Source organism: Corticium candelabrum, chromosome 1 (genome assembly GCF_963422355.1).
Source record: "Corticium candelabrum chromosome 1, ooCorCand1.1, whole genome shotgun sequence".
NCBI classification, from domain to species: Eukaryota; Metazoa; Porifera; class Homoscleromorpha; order Homosclerophorida; family Plakinidae; genus Corticium; species Corticium candelabrum.
In genome coordinates this window covers 6,016,520-6,033,732 of record NC_085085.1, presented here as the reverse complement: position 1 = coordinate 6,033,732, position 17,213 = coordinate 6,016,520, and the positions used below count along the sequence as shown (strand labels likewise).

Genomic DNA, 17,213 nt, shown 5'->3' with positions numbered 1-17,213 from the left:
TGTTATTTTTTCTTTTCTTATATTGTTTAATTAAAGCAACACACAAACAAAAACAAATAAATCAAACAAACAACAAACAAACATAAACAGACAGAAAAACAAACATCTTTCCTATATTGTATTTTTATAATTATTTTATTTTGTACATTAAAATGATTTATTTAATATTTATATATCACGAAACACTGCATTGTTTTCACTGTGATTGGTTCAACAAAATTATTCTGTTGTCTTGCTGCTAGATGATTCGCAAGAGTGTCGAGACGCGAGACTGGATTGCTACAATTGAGCCTCAAAGCGTACGAGCTGTCATGAAGCGAATTGTCGAAGACCTAACACTAATCGACTTACAAACTGGCATGTTGTATGAAGAAGGCGTGAAACGCGATAGAAGCTCAGGCAAACAACGTGCTCTCAAATGCATGAAAATTTGTTTAATACATTTGATGTGATGTGTAGACGACAGTAAGAGAACGTGGTCATACAGTCAGTCAAGACAGGCAGCGAAACCGTGGGGTTACACACCAAGGTGCTGTGCATATTTTTTCTTTATTTTGCATGTGCATGATCACAATGTAGAATGACAACCGCTCAATGGTATCACTAATCATAGGCGATTTGTTGTAATGGCACGTTGTTTTAATTAATTAATTAATTAATTAATTAATATTGAATTGGCAGAGTAGAGTATACAGTCTCTAATAAGAAAATTGACTTTCCATAGTGTTCTACTATACAGTGTGTTGATGTGTATCTACAGCAGCATAACAAGGCAGTAGGAAGTGCCTTGTGAGCCACATCATGGATGGACCAGTTTGTCTAAAATGGTCACATGACTGTCACGTGTTCACTGTAATATTTGATATCAACAATACTTTATTACCTGATGCGAGAATCACTAGGCTGGTCACGTGATGTATGACAGACTGACCTGCCTGCTAGGCAACCACATAACACGTGACCAAATAAATGTCCCGTATATTTAATTTGGTGGACATTAATCAAGCTGCATAGCTATGGTACGCTGAGGGTTTGCACTGTAGTGCTTCTTCACTAATTTTGTTTTGCATGATTTGATTGCTGATTCCGAATCAGAATGGTTGTATTAAATTTGTTTGTTGATTGTAGTGGTGTGGATTCTGGTCTATTGGCCAACATCCAGAAACTGTTCTCGGAGAGAATCGAGATTTTCAGCCCCGTGCAGTTCACCAAGGTGTCGGTTGTGACGGGAATAGTCAAGATTGCACTCAAGGTCGTACGAATTTGAGTGAAATTTTTGTTATCGTGGTTTAACTATTTAAATTGATTATCTCACAGACTTTACTTGAATGCGTTCGACTGAAGACGTTTGGCAAGTTTGGCCTTCAACAAATGCAAGTCGACTGTCACTATCTACAGCTCTATCTGTGGAGATTTGTTTCCGATGAAAAGTCAGTTGTCACATTGTTTTTCGTGTGAGAGATCAAGTTTATGTACATGTTCTATTGCCAGTATTGTTCATGGCTTGTTGGATGAGGTGATGAACTCTGCAGTGAACAGATGCATCGACCCTCACCTAATGGAACCAAGTGTAAGCCAGTCCTTATACGACTTGTGTGTGTGTGTGTGTGTGTGTGTGTGTGTGTGTGTGTGTGTGTGTGTGTGTGTGTGTGTGTGTGTGTGTGTGTGTGTGTGTGTGTGTGTTTGTGTGCGCGCGCGTGCATGCTTATGCACACTTATGTATGCACAAGTCCATTCTAATAATCCCTAATACTCCACACGTTTGTCATGTTGATGACATTCTTTCTTTCCAGGTTGTTGAAGTGATCTGCAATCAAGTGTGAAGGAAACCTGTTCATTACTTCTCCAGTTCTACTACCAAATACTCTCTGTTTCCACTTATTATAAAACATTACTTGCTAGAAAGTTCTTTCAAATTGTATGTCAGAAATTTCCGATCCTCTACAGCTCACTTTTGTGTTTTCTCTCATTTTTATCATTCTTCTTGACCTCCTTTTTCTTCTGTTTGTCTTTCCCCTTGAAGTCGGTTGATCCCTTTTTCGATTTCTTCTTAGATTTAGGCACTAAACACTCTGAAAAGTTTACAGAACAGAGAATTGTTGGGTAGCCATGTGAGTGAGATAGATAATCGTAGAGACCTTGCTGGTTTGATGACAACACTTTGTCTTTGCACAGCCAAGTCTGCAAGTCCTTGTCTTGATGTTTGAAATACCATTCGAAGAGCTCATCCTCATATTCTTCAACCATGTTGTCACACTAGACACACTACAGTGTGTGTGTGTGTGTGTGTGTGTGTGTGTGTGTGTGTGTGTGTGTGTGTGTGTGTGTGTGTGTGTGTGTGTGTGTGTGTGTGTGTGGTGTGGTTTGTGTATGTGTGTGTGTGTGCATGCGCGCGCATGTGTGCGTGCGTGCACATATGCATATGCATGTGGGCATCCACACACGCCCACGCATGGGTGTCTTTAATCTACCTTCAGTCTGAGTTTTGATATCTCAGCTGGTGTTTTATCCCACATTTCATCTGGAATTCCTAAGTCCACCTTGACTCCTTTGTCTCTCAAAGCATGAAGTGTTGACATTGTCTCACTTCGACCTTCATTAACAGTCACATTTGAGTTAGCAGTGTGTGTGTGTGTGTGTGTGTGTGTGTGTGTGTGTGTGTGTGTGTGTGTGTGTGTGTGTGTGTGTGTGTGTGTGTGTGTGTGTGTGTGTGTGTGTGTGTGTGTGTGTGTGTGTGTGTGTTTCCACACTGACACACCTTTGGCGTATCTCTCCGGCCTGTCTGTATGGACAGAATAACCGAGCATCTTCTCACAAACTCTTTCAATTGCTTCCACCAATCTCACCTCTCTAAATCAAGGACACACTTTAATTAATTAATAATTAAATAATTAAATATAATGAAACGATCTTTGCAGATTTTTGTTGTAATAAAAAAATTTCTGTAGGGTTAGACTAACTGTTCATTTCGTCTACATCTTCACTATCACATCTAGATCTAATTCTTTATTGATTTCAATGACACCGGAGCTGCACTTACGATTTCCTGTATTCTGTTGTTTTCTTTTCACTCCATTCTCCTTTCACGTTCAGTCTGCTGCCTGTTGCAACGACGGACTTAGAGGAACCAGTCTTGTCCAACTCATCTGTTAGTTCCGCAGACAAGAATTTACACACTGAAAAGAAAGAACGTTGACTGAATTTGAAAAGGTTGGAAAGGTGGCAGTGAAAAGAGCTGCACCTTCACAAGGAGTAGGTTCGCGTTCGCTCTCTGTCCCTTCAATTGAAACGCTAAAATCGAATAAGAAAAGAAAGATTAGAAGATTCATTCTAAACCAAATTATCCGGGACAATTTGGTAGACTAGCCCGTATCTGACATTGTTTGAAGGATGGCAACATTGGTGCAGCTTGCTCTTTGAAGGCTGTACAACGTATCGGTAAGTAGACTTGGCATTCTTTAGAAATGTACATGTTGGTCATAAGAATGTAGCCATGCAGCTAGAACCGTTTGTTTCTGATTGACTACTAGCTAGAGACCTTCCTGTGCCGTATTGCCATATGGTTGTATGTGCTAAATTGTCCTAGTAATTACGTTATTTCTAAACAAACACGCGTGTTTCAAATGCACACTTTTCTTTCATGTCTTTCTGTTTATGTTAATTAATGATAATAAAGATCAAAAAGCGGAAGCTACAGTAATATGCTTATACTGTTGGTACGCATCGTTTCTATATTCATAATTGTTTGTGAATGTGAGGGGATGGAAATTTAACCAACAGGCAAGAGGAAGAAACCAAATATGCATGTGTAATGACAAACGAGAATTTAATGAGTTGGAGCTCAGCAACCAAGGTTTGTTAGTCTTGTTGCTACCGCTAGCTGCAACAAATCCATACATTTGATAACAACAGATGGTTGAGTGCAGCTGACACCTCTCCAGCCAGCAACACAGTCGAGAGCTGCCAAGAAGAGCCTTTCATATCAATGCCTTCAGACTTCACTGGTATGCCCATCATTCTTTGCAGCAAAAGTTAAATCAAATGTATTATCCCAAGATGGATTTGTTGACTTTCTATACATTTTGATGCTTGAATTAAGTGAGGGGCATACAGAAACTATGTTGTAGATATAATAGCTAGGGATCGCATGTTCTCATACAGTTGCTGGACATTTACTGTTTGTACAAATTGAACAGTTGTTGGATACATGATTAGACCAAAAGTACATTGGTCGATGTGTGAGAATGTCAGTATCCTATCTATATATAAGCTTGTTAGCTGTTCCTGCATGCTAAATAATTTATGCAATGTTAACAGATTAGTTGTGTATTTCTCTTACTGTGCCATATAGACTCAGCAACAATAAAGAACTTGGCGGATGAGGTTATAGTATCTTGAAATAAGTCTTTTTGCGTCTTGAAACGAAACAGATTGCTAGCTGATAAGTCTAGTTCATTACCAATGGCATCGCGTCAGGTAATTAGTATATTTCTGTATATATAATTATAGTTTTATTGGATATCATATAAATTTTCTAGTACAAAGTCATCAGATAGATACTGCAACTACATGAATGTCAGCTAAAACTCTAACTTAAGTAATTAATGTGGGTGTGCCTGGACACGCCTGAGTTCATCAACTAAAAAAGAACCGCCTTCAATTTTTTCATGATCACACAAGCATATAGTTTCTGCAGTGTAATGGAAAACCGACATCTCCAGTAGGTCTTGAAGTCAGCTGAGTCGTTCTGTTTTCTTGATCTTTGGACTTAAGTGACAAAGTGTTCAGCAAACGGTCAGCTGCAACTCCCCAGGTGCCAAAGTGCTCAAACACTGCAGGTCTGCATTTGGATGCATTACCTCCTGGAAGAATCTCACTGTCATATTTATCATTTTTCATTTCTTCTCTTGTTTTTCCAGCAAATCCACTCAGTTTGGCACAATTTTTGATGCCCACTTTACTCCATGGATGAGCAAGTGAAATATCCATCTTCTGATCAGACAAATTACCAGTGTCACATGAGAATATCAGATCTACCCTCGTTGTTCATATATGTATGTTTTGTTCTTTCTTGTGGAGAATGGCTAATTCTTCCAGGCATTCTGACCAAGAGTTTACAATTGAGTCATGAGCCCAGATGGGGGCATCCTCTGTGTTTACATGTTAATTAAGAGATGATAACCAAAAGAGTCAAGGTGTGTCCCACAATATCATTTATCTTGCATTTCCTGAAAAGGAAGGTGAAGCCCTAAATGTAAACAAGCTGCTATGCGAAATTTGCTGGGTTTTAGTGCAAGCTTTGTTGACGTTGGGATTGCAAGAGGCACCAGCTCCCTTTCCACTGACTGAGCTAAGTTAGATAATATACTAGTAGAGATCTACAGTTACTAGTAGTTATTGTATTTTAAGTTACACAAAGTGGAAACAAATTTGACAAAGAAGAAGAAGCATCTCCTGTGAATTGCTCATTTGGTCATAAAGTAATGTAGAAATAATTGCAATATATGTTGCTCTGCAGGTGCAGTACAAGGATGTCTTGTTAACCGACATCCCTTGTTCGGCAACTTTGCCGCAGAAGTACGCACGAAATTACTAGTTAATTGATTTACAGTGATGTGTTTTGACAAACAGACAGACAAATGGACAAAAAGACAGACAGACAGACAAACAAACAGGAAGACAAGCAAAATATGCAAAGATCATACATACATACAAACAGACAGACGGATGGACAGACAGACAGACATATGGACAGACAGTTAAACAGACAGAGAGACGGACGGATGAATGGACGAATGGACAGACAGCTAGGCTAACAGTCAGACAGAAAATTAACGAAAATTAGTTGATTTACAGTAGTTGTTTAGTCTTATTTTTCTACATGTTTGCATGCATATATTATTATACATTACAATATTGTTTATATAATTATATTGCCTAGATTTATGATTTAGTCGTTGAGCATGTCTAAGTGTATATTCACATAATTGATTGTTTAGCAGCATCATCAGGGGAAACAAAAAAGAGAAGATGAAGAAGAGGAAAGACAAAGGCAAGGAGGAGAGCGGGAGTAGAGAGGATTGATAGACTAGCAAGAGTGAGTTGATTATAGAATGTGATGAAATGTTTAATTAAAATCCTGAAATGTTGTGATGGTGAGTTGTGTTGTATTATGATATGGGACTTTTATTGCATGAAGTTTCGATGCTCTGATTTTGTCTGAATGTGTTCACGCCTATCTTTTCTTGCATGCTTATCTGTTTGTTCGTGTGTCAGTCTGGCTGTCTGTCTGTCTGGTCAATTGTCAGTCTGTTTGTCTGTCTGGCAGTCTGTTTGTCTGTTTGTCAGTCTGTTTATCAGTCCATTTTGTGTGTCTGTCAATCTGTTTGTCGGTCTGTTTGTCTGTCTTAGTTCTATTGTAGCATAGACTACGAGTCTTTGGGATTTGTCTGTCCGTCTGTCTGTCAAATAACATTTATTTCAAACATACATCTATAATACAATGCTAGCAAGGTAACTATATAAAGTTCTGTAACTACGAGAGTTTACTAGGATTAGATTTAAAAAAAAACAAACAAACATGTAACACTTAAAAAGAGAACAATGCAGACTACCCGGAGCCAACTTAGTGGCTGAAAAACTGGGTAGAACAATCTACAGTATGGTCAATGTCATTTGTCAGAGCTGAGATTTTTCTTATGATGACCTTTGTGTTGCACTTCTGAAGTTGAGTTGAGAATCTCTTTCTCCAGATGTCCAGAAACACAGCAGCGTTAGGTCAACCAAGTTCATCATGTGACTTCTTGGCTAGAGTTTTTGCCATCTCACCCTATCGCCCAAAATGTTCTATAACTAAGGGAATGAAACTGACTGTTGATCTACCTGGTAGATTTTCCTTTGCATATTTTGCCTTCTTTCTCTCTTGTCTTCTTTCTGCAGCAGCAGCATCTGATTCAGATGACCTTGGAAAAATAGCAGAGCTTCAAGGGTGTGTTAGAGATATATCCAGGTCAATGTTGCAACCCTTGTCAGGGTCAAAAGCCACAATGTCTGATCTATTATTTGAATTTGAATAGCTGTCTGTCTGTCTGTCTGTCTGTCTCTTTCACATATTTTCATAAATGAATGCTATTACAACCAAAACTATTTAAAATGTTCCAGAGACCCAATAGAGTCAATACACCTCGCAAACTAATGTACGCAAAACTGAGTATGATAGTTCTTTACGTTGCTAGAACTCATAGATAAAAGGTTTGATAGTTTCCTTGCAATAGTCTTAGCATGGGAAAGTTGTAGCGCTGTTGAGAATCGTTTTCTCCAGTGACACATGAAATCTTTAGCATTCTTATTCTCATCATCATCCGTCGACCTGGTTGATAATTGCTGTAGGTATCTGGTGCCAAAATGCTGTCTGTCTGTCTGTCTGTCTGTCCGTCTGTTTGTCTGTCTGTTTGTCCATTAGTTATTTACAACTTCATTGTTTGCAAGGACTGGTTTGCTTTCTTACAATTGAATTTCTAGCATGTGTACAAGTAGAGTCTATATGATTATAAAGTATCTGTCAGTCTGTCTGTCTGTCTGCCAAAGAATATTTATTGAAAACATCAACGCTAATACAGAAAAGGGTATGTATATCACTAAGAGTTCAAGATAAACGATCATATATTGTCTGTCAGTCTTTTGTCTGTGTGATTGTCTACATGTTTGTGTTTGTCAGTGCTGTGTCTGTCAGTCTCTTTTTTTCCTGTTTACTTTGTCATTTATCCATCTATCTGTTTTATCTGTTTGTTGCTAGCTTTGTCTGTTTGTTCAGTAAATTTGTCTATAATAAAGTATTTGATGTGTTTGTTTTTCTGTTTGTTTGTCATACATACAGTGCACTAAACTCGAATGTACATAAGATGTATATTACAATGGCATTACGTGCTGCATTTATTGGGTTACTGCAAGTGTTACGTTTTAAGACACACACACACACACACACACACACACACACACACACACACACACACACACACACACACACACACACACACACACACACACACACACACACGCGCGTGCGCACACACACACACTTTAAATTAATTATTAATTAAATAATTAAATATAATGAAATGGTTGTTTCAGGTTACTTGAAGTTTTGTTATAACAAACAAATTTCTTTAAGGTTAGACTAACTGTTTACTTCCGAAATTTGCCTAGTCCGTCGTCTTTAAATCTACTTAATTGATTTTGGTGACACCCGGATGCTGCACTTACAATTTCCTGTGTTCTCTTTTTTTTTACTCCATTTTCCTTTCACATTCAGTCTGCTGCTCGTTGCAATGACAGAGTTAGAGCAACCAGTCTTCTCCAACTCATTTGTTAGTTTTGCAGAAAAGAATTTACACACTGAAATGAAAGAAACGTTTGACTGAAAATTTCAAAAGGAGGGAAAGGTGGCAGTGAAAGAGCTGCACCTTCACAAGAAGTAGGTTTGCGCTTGCTCTCTTTCTGTTCGATATGAAACACTAAATCGAATAAGATTAGAAAAATTCATTTCAAACTAGCTAATCCGGGACACTTTGGTAGCCCTATTTATTTACTTTTGTTTTGAAGATGGCAACATTACATTTTTGGTGCTTGTACTTACTTTGAAGTACTATGATAATACTATGTACCAGTAAGTAGACGTTTGACCTTGTTTAGCATATAAAAATGTTGTTCATATGAATGTATGCTCGCATAGCCATGCAGAACGTTTTGTTTCTAAATAAATGAGATTGTAGATGTTAGAATTTCCAATGGTACAGTAAGTCAAGGTATGCTGCAAGATGATAATCATCATGCAGACTCTCCAAATGTGATCACTGTTGTTTGCTAAACTTCCAAATGAAATGAAATATAATCAGATTGAGTGAAACTGTTGGGCGCACTTGCAGACCCATACATCTGAGGATCTTGTGGAGTGTCACCACCAATGGTGACTTATAGTATACATATACTCTACTAACTGGAACAGTTTTATCCAACTGATGCGAGTCGACTTTTCTGGCCAAACAGTTATGTGGGATGTAATGAAGGCTACAGTAAGAAGAGAATTGAGAGAAAGTAAAACTGAATGACTCGGCTATCAGCTGTTGTTCTCCAACTAGTTTTGTGTATCTCTTCCAAGCCATATTATTGTACTTGTTGTTACTGATCTAGTGGGGAAATGATGAAATGAAGTGTTATTTATGATGTTAGACTGTCAGATGGCAGTCTGAGTTCTTGCAATGGACTGTCTATGCTGTAACATAGTGGATCAATTACAGCGTGAGTCAGTGCTGTTGCAAGTTTTGTCTTTCAAAGGTTGTAAAAGTCTTATTGTTTGATCATCTATACAAAGATGCTTTTTATATCTATCTGGTGAGAATGCACGTGCAGTGAGTTAAGAAGTTTTGCACACTTTAGCATATTTGCAGTGGTGGCTGACAATGTGAGAGATCAATGTAATAGGGTGTTGTAGAAAATGATGTGCTGATTATGAAAATGACAATATGAACTTCCTAGGCAGGAAATGAGAAAGGGGAGGGGCTGGATATGAAACATATGGAGGTCATAATTTGTAGATGATTTTGGAAACACTAGATTACGTGGAAATGTTCTATTTCAGACTAGACTGTACCCGCCTCGGATGTGAGGGTGTGTGAGGAGGAGTATATAAGAACCAGCTCACTTCATCAGTATCGAGGATATCGGTCATCATCATGTTTTCATTTTTGTGACAGTTCTAGTGGTCATTCAAGTCATTGCGTACTTCTGTTGGTCAAAGTGTGTCAGATGAGAGAAATCAGCCGGTTATGATTATACATCAAGTATTAATTAAAATATATTATTCTGATTTTGTTTACTGAGTAGACATGTGTGTCTGCTGGTGTACCTGGAGTACCTGGATCACCTGGAGTGAATGGATCACCTGGACGAGATGGAATGAAAGGAGAAAAGGGGATGAACGGAGAGAAAGGATTAGTTGGAGATGCTGGTGCACAAGGAATAAAAGGAGAAGAAGGAAGGAAAGGAGAGAAAGGAACAAAGGGAGAGAGAGGATTAGTTGGAGATGTCGGCAGTAAAGGTAATGCTGGAGAAACAGGAAGGAAAGGAGAGAAAGGAGAAGCTATGACACTCAACTGGAAACAGTGTGTGTGGAATAGAGCGGATGGGAAGGACAGCGGTCTGATTCAGGTTATTCCAACTCAATGTGTGATTACAAGTATCAACGTGTGACTTGTTTCTGCTTTCTTTTCAACAGAACTGTAATTTTAGGAAACATGACAGCAATTCAGCTCTACATGTTGCATATGCAGAAAATCTTGCGATTGACTGCAGTAGTCAGTGCTGTTCTCGATGGTATTTTACATTTAACGGTAACGAATGCAGTGGACCTATGACTATTGAGGGAATTGTGTTTGGTTATCCAGCTAATAATTATCCTTATCATCACAGGCAGATTGAGGGATACTGTGAGAACATTCCAGCAGGTCAAGTCACAATTGGATTCAACATTGGAAACTGTAACAAACATACATCAACAACGTATAATGGCTTGACAGGATGGATAGCAGTATCTCACATTATGATTGCAGAAGTTCCTTCACCACAAAAGTGACTGAATTAGAGAGGAATTAAGAACTTGTGGTGCGATCGAGGTAGCTGAAGTAGGAGGCTGGATGGTGCGCGTGCATGTATGTCTTTGCCGTGTGTGAGTGTATGTATGATTAATTCAATGTAGCTGCAACTAATTTACATTACATGTATATCGTTTGTCAAAGTTACAGACAGATCTAGAGCAAACGGGTGCCCAGAGATCTAGTCCATCCCAGCTTCCTTTCTTGCTAAGTTAGTGTCCTAATCATCGATCTACTAGAAATTAGAAATTTTATTGCAAATTTCAAGTTGTATCCGGGGTATTTAGTTTGTATTTTTAGTCCCGGATGCTTTGGTTTCGGATAACTTCTTTTCTTTGACTATTTCAAATTGGAGTATTGGTAGACCACGTTGGTGTATAGCGACATTGAACGTTATAACGTCACTCTGGTAAAGTTGTGACTGTTGTTTTTGTTAAAACTCATGCTTGTGTATGTGAGGTAATACAGCAGCTGTGCTTTTGTACAAGGCAATAGAATTAAGAGCAGCTGACATGGCAGCAATCTATGATTGAGTGCAAGCTAGTGATCATTGCAATTTATCCATAAATATTTTAGGAAGGAGATCTCTGCAAAAGTTATTCACATACAAAGTACTACTGAAACATGTAAATCTGATGTCTGATGATTGGTGAGTAGATGTCGATAGCAGAAAGAAACTAAAATTTAGTAAAACTTGCTTGTCCATTTGATTGCCCAGTTTACTGACTTTCTCATTTTAAGATTCTATTCTATAATATTTTACTAAAATTTTGAGAACAACTAAAATGTAATTAGATAAATATATATGCTTGCATGCATATGCTGAGCAAAAGACACTGATGTACAACGAGTGTTTCATATAGGTTACTAGGTTCGTTAGACCCTCCCAGCATTGAAGTCAGTCAACTTTCTGATATATACACAGTGATATCATGCATGGTATTTGTGTATTCCATGCAAGCTTGATTGATATGTATGCTTTTAGCTGTTTAATTGAGAGAACCAGTGCTAATGGCATCGAGAAGTCAAAATTTTTGTAGGGTGTAAAATAATCTTATTGATATTAATATTGACTAATAAATGAGGTCAATAGTAAATTGGACACACGAAGTTGTTATTAAGTTTAACTACAAATTTAGAGTTTTGTATGTGTGCTTTGTACATGATCTGCTTTGTAGAATAGACTTAGGGTAGCATGCTTGTATCTTGGTTGAATGATATCCTACAAGACAAAGGTTGGTCAATCATAGAAGAATGTCTGTGCAGCCACGTTATTGAATCGGGTTCTGGTTGCAAGTAAGGCAGGGGAGAGTCAATGAATTTAGGTGGGACTCACTTCAAATTTGGAGGCAGTTTGTCTCTCGTGGGCTTCTTTGTAGCTACGCTACTGAGTGATTTTCTCATTGAGTTCATTATGATAAGAAAAATGTAAGCAATTGGCTTGAGCTTGCACGACTAATTTGGAATGATTATTTTTGCTGTTATATTAAAGCAACTCTGACTGTTTTTATGTGGCTGCACCACAGTGTGCGTTTTATCTCACTTATTGAATGGAAATCATGTGCTTCTCATGCTGTAGCACTGAAGCTTGTTTTATGATGTTTTAACAAAGTGTGTTCAACGAACACACACACACACACACACACACACACACACACACACACGCATGTGCATTCTGTGACAAAATCAAGATTAATGGAATGCGGTGTGGAGTTTGAGGCAAACCTACCTCAGTGTAACATTATTGAGAAAAGTACTAGCAAAGATTTGAATCAGATGGCTTATAGGTCGAAGAACGTTAGATTTTAGCTGCTTTAATCTTCTGTAACTTTTGTTTCTTATGGTGTGTTTTATTGTGGAGTTGGGACTGTCTACCAAACTTGACATCTTCTTCCTACTCTACAATCTAGAACTATATGTCATGTATGGCTAGTTGTGGTTATTTTTAGATGCGATTGGGTTGGTTCTGGTCGTATTGACAGAAACTGGTGACTTGATCGTCGATGTGTAATGATGTTGACTGCAAGTATCATTTCCTGTTATCAGAGTAGATTCTGGCTTTGAGAACTTATATGGGTAAAGGTAAGTATGTCTGTTTCGTCGACTACATCGTCTCCAACTGCTTCAGCTAATTGTCTGTATCTCAGCTAGCACTGATTTGTGTGTTTAGGTCAAAACATGGATTAGACGTACATCACTGGCTGGCAAAGCTTTTCAATATTTGGTCTCACATTTATTTGACTGTTTTGCTGTAATTTCAAGTCTAGAACAAGGTGAGTGACAAGGTCTTGTTTGTATGTCTTGAACAGAGTTGTTGCTAGATTTGAGTGTTTCTCAGTATTGCGCCAATATCATAGCTATAGGCCTTAGTGTGAGTAACTGAGTTGTCAGTTTGTCAAGAACGAGTTGCGTAGCGTTCACCAGTTGTACAGTAGAATACGATACAGCTCTTTAATTCAGCAGAAATCACTGACAATGCACCTTCTCTAAAGGAAGTGATTTAAACAATTAACCTGGCAATTCTCTCTTACTTTGGTCACATAATGCTTGTGTGAAGCAAACTTTCTTTGTTGAGTACCGTTGCATACTAATTAGATGTACTATCTTGATTCCTTGTTCTGTACTGGGACATGACACACATGCACCAGCTTGCCAGTGATCGTTTTTATCACTGTGCACTGCTGTAGTGGAACACCTTTTCACCTCTTCAGACAGACACGTTTTCCCATTTCAATCTTCTGTAGGAAGTGACAATCATATCAGTTAATCTTGACTTGCATTGGAAGCAATTGCATACAGTATGAACTTCTTTTTATTGTCTATGCACATGGTGTTCATGTGATGTGCTTGTGTGGTTGACTTTCTTTGTATTTCTTGCTGTTGTTTGTGTGCTGTAGTTATGTCTTGTTTGTAGCTGTTTTGCATGCTTTGTCATGAACTGTGTAACACATTTTGTGCCATTTGTGACACGTCTTGTTCCTGTTGAGGTGATACAGTAGCACTCCTTTTCTTCTCTGTGTTTGCTCCTCCCACAGTGTTAACAGATAGCAAGTCGTCGTCTTTGTCTTTGTGAGAACTCTATTGCTTTCTTGAGTGTAGGGCTTACTGTTTTTTGTTGAGCTTCTATGGAATGTACCTGTCCAACAGGCTGTAGAGAGTGGACATAATTATAACTCACAAAGAGCCCTCCAGATGGAGAAGATCCAATCCAGTTCAAATGTGATTTTAAAGAACAACTCAGCAGGTGTTGTGGCAGCTAGTGTGCTTCCTAATCTTAATAGGACGGCTTCCAGCTGATGATCAGAGGACATCTTGTTGTTTCTGATCGATTGCAGCATTTTCAATGTTTGTACAAAACGATCTGCTGCAGCATTGTTGATGGATGGTAGGGTGGGCTTTCATGTGTTTAATTCTATTGGTTGTAAGAACGTTTCAAATTCATTTGAAGTAAACTGTAGTCTGTTGTCTGAAATGATCTATTTGGTACCTACCGAGCAAACATGCTCTTCAGCACTGCAATAGTTTTTGGTTGTTGGAATAGCCTTGGTCTATTCTCGATTTTTGACTAGCATCTACTAGCAACTTGTGCCAATCAATAGGTCTTGCAATATTGTCTGAGTTCTTTCTCACTCTTTCTGGCTATATGGCCAGGAGTGTAGGTGCTCTTACGTTCCATTTGCTCTAGTTGACTGACATGCAGTACCGTCTTTCACCACTTGTTCCAATAGATGCATCGATTCCTGGCCAGTAGAACACATGAATTCTTGCTCACGTTTTGACAATTCCAGGGTGAGTGCTGTGCAACTCTGTTTTGTAAGGTTGCTGGAATTACTGCTCTTGTACTCCAAAGGCAATTTTCACCCACTGTTAATTAGCTCGTTCATTCTGTGGAAAACCTACATTATGTGATTATGAATATAGTGAGGCCACCCATTCAGTGTGTATTGATGATGTTCGTTGGGTCTTGTCTATTACTTGTGTAATTTGTTTGCTAGTCACTGACAATCATTCCAACTGGTGACGGTTACTCCTTGTGCTGCAATTGTTTCAATGAAATCTTAAAATTATTGCTTGTATGTGATCGGTAGGCACATGTGAGTAGTGTGAGCCAACTATTATAATGTTGTGTGTAGGTGAGACTGCGGAGTTGTAATTTCCTTTGGGTTTTGTGTTCTGTCGTGCAATAATCTACCATATATCAATGAATCATGGGGCACTATTTTTTCCATAGTTCTGAAACATGAGGCATTATTTGAGCATGGGGTGCAATTCGAGCATGGAGAAGTATTATTTCACAAGCACAGAGACTGTTGCATTGTTTGTTTGCATATACCATCACACTACACAAACAACACAAACAAACTACACGTCATCTAATTTTATAGTCTTGCTGGTATGTATCCTGGATACTTTGCTTTCACTTGAGTCATATTCCTGGTCTGTTGCATGTGTTGAACCTTCATTGTCCTGTCAGTGGTTCTACCTGGTGTTCATTTCACCTCAAACGTACACATTGATAGAAAGCATGGGTTTGAATACTACCCCATTGGGGCACTAATCTAGCATGGGGCATTATTATTTCTCTATAGAGTCACCATGGGGCATTATTATTTCGCTGTAAAGTTACCATGGGGCATTATTTGAGCATAGGGCACTATTTGCAGAAATACGGTATAAGCTAAAGAGGGATGTCCAACTGTAAATATTTGTCACCACACATGACTGCATATAGATATTGCAACAGGGTGACCATTGGTATTTAAGTATAGTGTGGATTTTGAGTCGCTTTTGAGTAGCTTCCCAGGAACAGTCAGCTTTACGTCGGGGCTGAGTTATAGTGTAAAGGAGTTCAGCTGCTTTTGCTTCTTTTGGCTCAGGGTATAAATGGCTACCTGCATGGTCTCTGAATAGGATGGTGACAATCACTGACTGTGACTTGACCATTAACCATGAAAGTTTAGGCAGGACATTGGGTGGCCACTCTTCAATAGGCATTGCATGTCAGTGTACTTAGTTGTGAGGGTGATTGTCAGGATTAGGATTGTTCACTTGATTAGCCAGTTTTTCAGTTTGCCATTGTGTGTGTGTGTGTGTTTGTGTTTGTGTGTGTGTGTGTGTGTGTGTGTGTGTGTGTGTGTGTGTGTGTGTGTGTGTGTGTGTGTGTGTGTGTGTGTGTGTGTGTGTGTGTGTGTGTGCATGTGTGTGCATGCATGCGTGTGTGTTTCCCATGCTGACACACTTTTGACGCATAGCTCTGGCCTGTCCGAACATCTTCCCACAAACTCTTTCAATTGCTTTTACCAATCTCACCTCTCTAAATCACGCACATTGTTCACACACACACACACACACACACACACACACACACACACACACACACACACACACACACACACACACACACACACACACACCTTCCTTTGACTGCGTTCATTCCAATAAGGAGCGGTGCAAGCCAAGTTCACTATACAGACTATGTTGGTGGGTGGTGGTGGGGGGTGGAGGGTGAAAATTATCTGACAGTAAAAACAAGCGTGGGTTGTGGAGGCCTTGTTGAAGGAAAGTTTGATGGCAATACTGACATTGGCCAGTTAAGGACTGACCATGTTTCTGCCTTTGATGTTTTACAAGGCCGACATGATTTACAGCTGTGAAGCTACAACCATCAAGACTGCAATGTATATCAAACTTCAATGTTGTTTGCCTTGTTTCGCGTTGCCGTTTCTGCTCATCATTGCGGTCTTTCTGTTTTTCTTCTTTCTTGAAATTCACTTCTTGTGTGGTGATAAAATCCACACATTTCGATCTCATACTTGTATCCTCCAAACCTTCTCAAGTTTGCAATCCCTCAAAGTTCTCATTCCATCGCGTTCTGTGGCCTCCAACTGAGCGACTTCCTTGGGATGGTGCACCCACCAAGACTTAATTCCTCGGTAGACAACACTCATCCATGCACAAGATGTGACCCAATACGCCTAGTGGAGATTCTTTGTAGGTGCATGGGTGATCTTTCTGATGGAGGTGTCGCTCTTTCCATCCCATAATGACACACACCAAGGATGCAGCAGAGGCATTACATCACAAAACTCTGTGTGACGACGTACCTGAGGCTCCAGAATTACGGCTGTTTCCAGACCATACAAAAGAGAGGAAAGAACTTGAGAGACAAAAATGCTTAGCCTGGTAGAAGGTTTGATCTTTTTCTGGTGCCAAAGAATGCGGTTGAGTGATTCATATGACTGAGATGTTTTGGCGATCCGTGCTGATATTTCAACGTCTAAAGAGCAATTATTGTTGGAGACAGAACTTTCAAGGTACTGGAAAGATGGTACCACCTCAATGGGATTACAGTCAGGATGAAGAACAATGGGAGATGGGGGATGGGTAACATCTTCAGGTGATACAGCTTTGTTTTCTTGTAATTGATGGTGAGCCTCATGTGATCATGACAAGTGGAATCCATAGATTTCAGTAAGGTACAGAGACTTTTATATGAATCAGAGATCATTGCCACATCATCAGCATATTCAAGGTCTGCCACTGACACCTCTGATGTAAGCTTCT

At 39.1% G+C, this 17,213-nt stretch overlaps 3 protein-coding genes across 8 annotated transcripts in view; 2 read left to right on the top strand and 1 right to left on the bottom strand.

Moving 5' to 3' along the window:
• The window catches only part of LOC134180638 (vacuolar protein sorting-associated protein 51 homolog), a 17,497-nt gene extending 15,561 nt beyond the window's left edge, over positions 1-1,936 (top strand). Inside the window, exons 16-21 of the mRNA XM_062647834.1 lie at positions 243-399; positions 460-529; positions 1,129-1,252; positions 1,318-1,430; positions 1,492-1,570; positions 1,794-1,936. Coding sequence (XP_062503818.1) covers positions 243-399; positions 460-529; positions 1,129-1,252; positions 1,318-1,430; positions 1,492-1,570; positions 1,794-1,823 — 573 coding nt within the window. The 3' untranslated portion in view covers positions 1,824-1,936. The remainder of the gene's footprint in view (positions 1-242; positions 400-459; positions 530-1,128; positions 1,253-1,317; positions 1,431-1,491; positions 1,571-1,793) is intronic.
• On the bottom strand, positions 1,934-3,344 carry LOC134180646 (protein canopy 4-like). Its single transcript, XM_062647845.1, has 6 exons — positions 3,242-3,344; positions 3,041-3,176; positions 2,759-2,850; positions 2,472-2,593; positions 2,139-2,256; positions 1,934-2,072 (listed from the first exon to the last, which is right to left on the bottom strand). The coding sequence occupies exons 1-6, from the start codon at positions 3,327-3,329 to the stop codon at positions 1,942-1,944; spliced, it is 687 nt and encodes a 228-aa protein (XP_062503829.1). The 5' UTR covers positions 3,330-3,344; the 3' UTR covers positions 1,934-1,941.
• A 30-nt stretch (positions 3,345-3,374) lies between these two features.
• LOC134180657 (collagen triple helix repeat-containing protein 1-like) lies at positions 3,375-10,804 on the top strand. Of its 6 annotated transcripts, none has more exons than XM_062647872.1 (7): positions 3,375-3,438; positions 4,352-4,476; positions 6,003-6,097; positions 9,535-9,579; positions 9,638-9,821; positions 9,883-10,206; positions 10,274-10,804. In XM_062647872.1, exons 6-7 carry the CDS (start codon positions 9,955-9,957, stop codon positions 10,628-10,630), a joined length of 609 nt encoding a protein of 202 aa, XP_062503856.1. In that variant the 5' UTR covers positions 3,375-3,438; positions 4,352-4,476; positions 6,003-6,097; positions 9,535-9,579; positions 9,638-9,821; positions 9,883-9,954; the 3' UTR covers positions 10,631-10,804. The 6 variants fall into 6 exon arrangements, with proteins under 6 accessions (XP_062503856.1, XP_062503837.1, XP_062503864.1 ...); XM_062647853.1 differs by having other exon boundaries at positions 6,000-6,097; XM_062647849.1 differs by lacking the exons at positions 3,375-3,438; positions 4,352-4,476 and adding exons at positions 5,413-5,456; positions 5,519-5,577 and having other exon boundaries at positions 6,000-6,097.
• The last annotated feature ends 6,409 nt before the right edge of the window (positions 10,805-17,213 follow it).

Excerpts from the sequence above, each read along its gene's own strand:
- LOC134180646 (XM_062647845.1), bottom strand. The coding sequence starts at position 3,329 with ATGAATCTTCTAATCTTTCTTTTCTTATTCGATTTTAGCGTTTCAATT. Across the intron at positions 2,594-2,758 it reads GCCGGAGAGATACGCCAAAG|GTCGAAGTGAGACAATGTCA; the intron begins GTGTGTCAGTGT and ends CTGTTAATGAAG. Across the intron at positions 2,257-2,471 it reads TATCAAAACTCAGACTGAAG|TGTGACAACATGGTTGAAGA; the intron begins GTAGATTAAAGA and ends TAGTGTGTCTAG.
- LOC134180657 (XM_062647872.1), top strand. The coding sequence starts at position 9,955 with ATGAAAGGAGAAAAGGGGATGAACGGAGAGAAAGGATTAGTTGGAGAT. Across the intron at positions 10,207-10,273 it reads AGGACAGCGGTCTGATTCAG|AACTGTAATTTTAGGAAACA; the intron begins GTTATTCCAACT and ends TCTTTTCAACAG.